Consider the following 7,500-nt stretch of genomic DNA (forward strand, 5'->3'; position numbering starts at 1 on the left):
CTAGTCGTACATTAAATAATTTTGTTTGTTTGTTTTTTATCTTCACACTTGCTTTGACAACGTAAACATATGTTTCCCATGCCAACAAAGCCTTTTAAATTGAAAATGTGATTGACTAAGAGAGAGAGAGAGAGAGAATACACCCAACCCAAGTCTTGCCAGAACTAGCTACCCACGTAATAATATGTCCAGCCTGAAAAACACACACAGCAAGTACAGTATCTCAATGCTGTTGTTGTGTATGTTGTGGGTAAATGCGTTATTAGTAGTTTGCTCTTCCGCCAAAATATACGGTAAGTGGATGAAATAATCCCACTGGTAATCACACTGCATTGTTTGTCATGTTGCTCACATCGCCTGTAACCGCCGTGTCTTCTGCAAGGGAGAAAGGCGGAGAAGCAACATGTTGCTGTCAGGGAATTCTTTTCTGACTGAGGTCACTCACCTTCATCTATTTCCATACTTTGGAAAAAATACTTTCATGTTCACAGTTTAAGCAGTCGCTGTGGGGCGAGGGGAGGGAAGACAACTTCACAACAATATCAAATATGTTTCTTAACTCCAAATAATTAGTGAACGGCACTATGTAACACCCAGGTATTTGTAGTCTGTGAACTAGAGACAGTTAGACACTAAAATGCAGTTCCCTAAATGCAAGGAAGCCCACAGACACACACACACACACACACAGACTAACTCGTATCCTTTCCACTACAATGTGGGGTTTGTAAGCTGAACAAGAGGCAAAGGATTACACCACAGCCTAGCCTTTTGTCTGGCCAGATACAACACACTCAACTCCACCAGCTCCATCCTCTGAGAATGAGCAGGAGAAACGAGCACCATGCTGCTACTTCCTTTGTGAGTCATGATACACTTCCTTGGCGAGTCTTGTCATGAAGGCTATCACTCGAGCGGCTCACCGGAGCAAATCAAAGACGTACGGTACTTGTGTCCGCGGCTGGTGCTGCATCACTCCCTGGGGTTGATCTTTCCTCATTCCATGCTTTCAGATTGAGCCCGTCCTCTGGTTTCCGCCTCCACCAGCCTGCCTCAGACTACACACTAATCCCAGCTACTTCTCAAACTCGTTATTTAGGAATAGAACTAAATCTCGCCTTTCCCTGAAACAGCAGACAGCGGGTTGTGCAATCAGCCTTCGTGCCGGTGCTTGATTACGGTGATGTCACCTACCGAAGTGCAGCAGTCACTACTCTTAAAATCTACCATAGTGCTCTTTTGCTTTATGACAGGTGATAGTTTTTTAAATATGAATCATTGCATCCTTTATCAAAAAGTTGGCTGGACCTCAGTAAATTCCCGTAGATCTGGATCTGGAGCACTTTGAGCTGCAACGTTTGCAGGAAAAGCGCTATACAAATAAAAAGTTATTATTATTATTATTATTATTATTATTATTATCTCTTCAATACAATTTTTTGTGTATAAAAGCTTACTGCATAAACTCCCAGCTTACCTGACCTCATTATTAAAATTCGAAAACATCAACTAGGTTTCTCGTGTCTCAACTGGTTGTTCTGGTGGCGCTAAGGCAATTTAAACTTTTGATAGAGGACCTCTTTGTCGAAAAATGTGTTTGCTTTTCTTGATTGTGTTTTTTATTATGTTGTACATTTTGTATGTGTATTATTGTAAACTGTGTGTATGAAGGGGTCCCTTGTAAAATAAATGTTGGACCCCCAGTCAAAAGAAAGGAAAAATACAATATCCAGACCCTCCATTCGTGGCCAGTGGAGAGACTTTGAAGCGCACTTCAATCAGTGACGTCATGGATGAGTGTCTGGTGTGAGCTGAGAGGTGTCTGTTGGGAGTGTTTTGTGGGCTGAGGATGTAGCAGAGGACTTCATTAGCCAGGACAGGACCAATGTAGTATCGTGAGTAAGCATTGGCTGCCTGTATTTTTATGGAAGCTTTTATCAGGGGTGCAAACTGGTGATGGCCCAACAAGGTGACACATTTTCTTTTGCCTGAAAACAAAGAAAATGATCAATGTGTGGCTAACCTTAGGGGAGAACATTTTGGATGGGGGGGGGGATAGCGCTAGCACTAATTGTGTTAAATAGATAGCGCTAGCTCTAACGGTGGTCTAACAATGATGCGTGTGTAAGTAGCGGCAGTCCTGACCTTAACACCTGCAATTACTTTGAAAACAGTTTACTGTGACTGTGTTCTCCACGCTGTCTGGAACTGTAGCTAGCTGCATGAAGTTAAAAGTTATTTCAACAGCAGCAGAGTTTAGCAGACAGGAAGATTAGCTTGCACATCCTGTGACTTTTTTTTTGCAGATCTACACGATTCACATGGATGACCTATTTTGAGGTAAAAACGGCTAATTTAGCAAAAAGGTGACAAGTTTGCACCCCTGTTTTCTGGTAGCTTCCTTCCCTGCTCATTTACACGTCAACATCCAGAAATCCATGGGATTATCCAGGTCACGGCACCAACTAACGCCATAGTGTCGATTGTAACCGCAAGCACCATAATATAAGGGAATATTTCATATTCCTATTATTATATCATTTCATATTAGAGTTTCTCTCTACAGAATGTGTGTATATCCATCGCTGCACTTTGCACATTGGCTTTTAGCAGTTGTAGCTATGGGACAGGGCTCCGAGCAGCTGAGAGGAAATGGAGAAGCACAGGCCTCCCTGATGGCCTCTCTCCTCCTCAGCTACACCTCCACTGCAGCAGCTGCCAAAAGCTTCTTACTACCGGTCCAAAACACAATCCTCTGCCTCTGACCTGAGGAAACTCCTCACTCCTCAAACCACCTCCTCCCCCTCCTCCCCCTCCTGTCTACGGACGACTTTGTCACCTACCGGTACTTTGAAAAGAAGGTTGATGACATTAGCAGCTCTTTCTCTCTACCTCTCGCCAACACTGCTACCATCCCTCCCAAACCCGGTCAAACCAACCACCAAACACTCTCTGGTCTCTGGTTTCTCAGCTTCCCCCCCCCCCCCCCCCCCATCTCCCATGATGATTTTCTAACACTGGTCACGTCGAAACTTGGCAACCACCTGTCCTGTCGATCCTATCCCCTCCCCCTTCTCCAATCCATTTCCAAAGGCCACCTTCCACCATAATCAATTCTTCTCTTGGATGTCAGCCCACCAAAAGACTCACAAGACTGAGCTGCCCTTCCTCCCTGGGAAAGCCTGCCCTCTCCAAGACGTCTCCACCACAGTACAGTCACCCTCTCACCCTAACCCTAAGCCGAACTTTTTTGGAATGAACTGATGCATGCTTTCTACTCAGTCAGGATGTTCTCAAAACGTAAGAGAGTCAGTTGTTGTAGTTCCCTCTGGGTTGATTGTACTGCAGCATAACGACCATGATTCCTTTCTGGAAAAAGATATTTGAACGTATTGTTGCATAGTTTCTTCAATTCCGATCACTCCGCTCTTCCACCTCGGCTGGCCGCTTGCCCCCGCCGCCTCTATGTGGATGCAGCAGTCACACTACTCATGTCACGGCTTTTCACTGCCCTGGCACCCCACTGGTGGAACGAGCTGCCCACTGCTGCCAGGACTGCAGAATAGCTACCTGTCTATAGATTGAAGACCGTCAGGCTATCTTAACTGTCCCTCCTAAAGACCTCCTCCTCCCCTCTACCCTCCTGTACAATTTGTCTACTATAAAAATATATATAATTCTTCCTTCTTCTAGCATGGTAACTGCCAATGGCCCCTGGTCCTAGCATAGATTACTTTTTCTTCCAATGGCTGATGATAGATGATTCACTTAATTAGACAAATGTATTTGTGATAAGGTTCTTTGGATAAAGGCATCTGATAAATGCCAAAAATGTAAATGTAACAATTTGAAGAAGTTAGTTACACTAACTAACAGCACTCACTAATCTACACTGTGTCACACATCAGGCTAGGTCTGCACACACACACATGCACACACACACACACACACACACACACACACACACACACACACACGCACACTCACAAACTCACACATTAACACTTACACTTTCACACTCACACACAAACTAACAACTTGACATTAATGACATTAGTGACATTAGTCATTAATCTACAGGCAAGGAGAGAAGAGAGGGAGAGAGAGAGAAAGAGAGTGAATGAGATGGAGAGAGAGAGAGAGAGAAAGAGATAGAGAGAGAAGAAGGGTGGGAGAGAGAGAGAATGGAAGGAATGAGGAAGAGAAAAAGTGGGTAGAGAAAAGAGAGAGAGAGACAGAAAGGAGAGAGTGAGTGAGTGAGTGTGAGTGTGTGTGTGTGTGTGTGTCTCTGTCTTGTCTGTGTGTGTGTGTGTGTGTGTGTGTGTGTGTGTGTGTGTGTGTTGTGGGTGAAAATGTGAGCGAGAAGGGGGGCCGCAGCGTGGAGCTCACAGAGGGGGAGTGACCCATTTTGCAAACACACACACACACACACACACACACAACCCTTTTACTTCTAATACATAATACATCCATTATAATACTCAATAGCCCAGTCTGGCCCAGCTCAATTCCCTTCATGGCCTCCCCACCCTGATCATGTCATCAAGCCAGCAGGTCACCACCAAGCCGCTGCTAAACGACCAGACCATCTCAAGGAATAGAGGTGACAATTACCCACGGCCCCATTTCATACAGAGTGTGACATCGCTGAGATCACGTCGTCGTAGCCGCCGGCAACGGCAGATGAATAATTTCTCACCTCCTCCTGAAAGGGCAATGCGAGCTGTGTGGAACTAGTTTCTTTTTTTAGGGTGGGGGGGTGGGTGGTTAGGTGGGTGGGGGGCGGTGGTGGGTAGGTGAGGGGGGGGGGCCTGAAAAAGATGACATGAGAAAAAATCCGGGGGAGAGCTGAAGGGAAGAGGAGGTGGTGGTTGGCCTAGTTAAAGGGACCGCACGTGTCGGAGGAAGGAAGGAACATGGGCAGAGGGGAGGAGACGCTGATGTGGGACGACAGATGCAGGGTGTCCCAGGGGGGACGTCAGAGGAAGCTCTACGCAGGTACACACACACAAAGAGGAGGAAAACTCACGCTGTGGAAACTCCACAACTAAACAACAGAAATACTCTCCCTCACACAAACACACACACATTCTCTCTCTCTCCCTCTCTCTCTCCTTCTCTCCCTCTCCCTCTCACTCTCTCTCTTTCTCTCTCTCCTTCTCTCCCTCTCCCTCTCCCTCTCTCTCACTCTCTCTCTCACACACACACATACACAAACCGCTCTCCAACCCAAACAGTGCACTTGCACACGCCCTTGTGTGTCTGTTGGCTCCAGTTGGCGCGAGATGGAGCCTACAGATATTTGGGCAGCGAATCGTTTGGGCAGCGCACCCAACACACACACACACACACACACACACAAACACACATTATTTTCCCCTCCAGACACACAAACTGTATAAATAGAGAACGACCTCCAACCTCAAACAGTACACATGCACACACACACACACACCCCCCCCCCCCCCCCCCACACACACACACACACACATGCATTCATGCACGCACGCACGCGCACACACACACACACACACACACACACACACACACACGCATACACACACACACACACACGCACGCACACACTCAAACACACACTCACGCATGCACGCACGCACTCACACACACACACACACACACACACACACACACACACACACACACACACACACACACATCCGTACCGAGTCATGGGTGGGCAGAGAGAGGCTGCTGGCAGTCACGTCCTCCCCGTCCGGCTGCATGTGGTCCTTGTTGTCCCCGGGGGAGGAGGGGGAGACGCCCTGGGAGGAGGGGGAGACGCCCTGGGAGGAGGGGGAGACGCCCTGGGAGGCCGCTGCACACGTACTCACCAGGTCCGGCAAGCTGGTGGACGGGTACTTGTGGAAGTCCACCTCCGACTCCTCCTGGAAGACCACAAGTGAAACGGAGTGTGCATTAAAGTGTGACGTGTGTGCATGAGTGTGTGTATGTGTGTGTGTATGGGGGGGGGGGGGGGGGGTGTATAAGTCTACCTCTGACTCCTTCTCCGGGAAGAAGAGAAAGCGCAAGTACAGTACATGGATGTTGGAGTGTGCGAGGGAGAGGAGAGGAGGGGAGAGAGGAAGGGATGTCGTGTGTGTGTGTGTGTGTGTGTGTGTATTTTTAACTTTATCTCCAAAAGCCGGCCTGTGTTTCCCTACCAGCCCATTAAGATCTCGGCTCTTAAATTTTTCAGACCCTGCGAGGCGGTCGGGGGACTCGGGCGCTGCCTTTCCCCTCGGAAGCGTTAAAACCACCGCTGGGGAAAACGCCGTTGAACGACGTACTTGTGCTGGACAAAATACCTGATGTCTACCCATGGAATAAGGGGCTATGAATAAGTAGTTATTAGTGTGCCGTTTCCTTCGGTAGTGAACGAGAATCTCTCGTTTTTCAGTGCAGAGGAATCTTTTCCTTTCATTGGCCTGTTCATTGGCGTATCGGGTGTTGGGTTGGTTTCCATTTTTAGAACACGGAGAGAAGCTTTTTTCTAACGACACGGATACAGTATGCCTGTTATGTGTTTGTTTCCTTTCGCTTTGCTGTAAAAATACAGTAGAAACTGTAACTGATAGGCAGAGGCTGCTTTTCTGCTTGAAAAGCATAGCAGAGGAATACAAGACAATAAAAGGCTGTTGTGTGGAGGTAGAGAGGGGAGGAGAGGAGGGGGGTAGGGGGGGAGGAGGTCACGTGACTGAAATAAAGCTGATGGGGCACAGGGGGAGGGAAAGAACATGGAGTGTGGAGTATAGGTCAGGGGAGGCTGGTGGAGGTAAACATCAGGCTCATTGTAATGCTTGATTCTATTCCTCATTACATAGAGCCCGTCCTCTGATTTCTACCTCCACCCGCCTCCCCTGGAGTGCATAGGTAGGAGCAGAGGAGTGGAAGACCAGTGAACAGGTAGAGGGATGGACAGTCATGGCTAAAGATGTTGGCACCCCTGCACTTCTGTCAGATAATGCACCACTTCTCCCAGAAAATTGCCAGCACCTGTAACTTGTAACAACGCTTAAAGGAGCATTACATGCTAGAAATACAATTATGTCTTACATTTTTATGTGTGGAATGATGATATCAGAGTGTGTGTGTGTGTGTGTGTGTGTCTGTGTCTGTGTGTGTGTGTTTGTGTGTGTGTGTGTGTGTGTGTGTGTGTGTGTATGTCTGTGTGCGTGTGTGTGTCTCTGTGTGTGCCTCTGTGTGTGTGTCTCTGTGTGTGTGCGTGCGTTTATGTGTGTGTGTGTGTGTGTGTGTGTGTGTGTGTGTGTGCGTGCGTGCGTGCGTGCGTGCGTGCGTGTGTGCGCGTGCGTGTGTGTGCGTGTGCGTGTGTGTGTGTGTGTGTGTGTGTACTCACCCTGCTTGCCACCACCAGCTGCACCAGGCCAGCGGAGGAGCGGAGGATGGCCACGGCCTGGTGGTGAGAGAGGCCGACCAGAGACTGGCCGTTGATCATCAGCAGCTCATCACCTGCCTTCAGAC

The 7,500-nt window shown here is 48.0% G+C and overlaps 1 protein-coding gene across 1 annotated transcript in view; it reads right to left on the bottom strand.

The window, feature by feature from the left end:
* pdzd2 (PDZ domain containing 2) overlaps nucleotides 1–7,500 on the bottom strand; it is a gene marked incomplete at both ends in the record, with an annotated part of 86,217 nt that overhangs the window by 34,582 nt on the left and 44,135 nt on the right. Inside the window, 3 exons of the mRNA XM_080531550.1 lie at nucleotides 5,685–5,786; nucleotides 5,823–5,906; nucleotides 7,376–7,500. The exon at nucleotides 7,376–7,500 is cut by the window's right edge and continues 8 nt beyond it. Coding sequence (XP_080387676.1) covers nucleotides 5,685–5,786; nucleotides 5,823–5,906; nucleotides 7,376–7,500 — 311 coding nt within the window. The remainder of the gene's footprint in view (nucleotides 1–5,684; nucleotides 5,787–5,822; nucleotides 5,907–7,375) is intronic.

This window comes from Nansenia antarctica, assembly GCF_963989245.1.
Source record: "Nansenia antarctica genome assembly, chromosome: 5".
Taxonomy (NCBI): Eukaryota; Metazoa; Chordata; class Actinopteri; order Argentiniformes; family Microstomatidae; genus Nansenia; species Nansenia antarctica.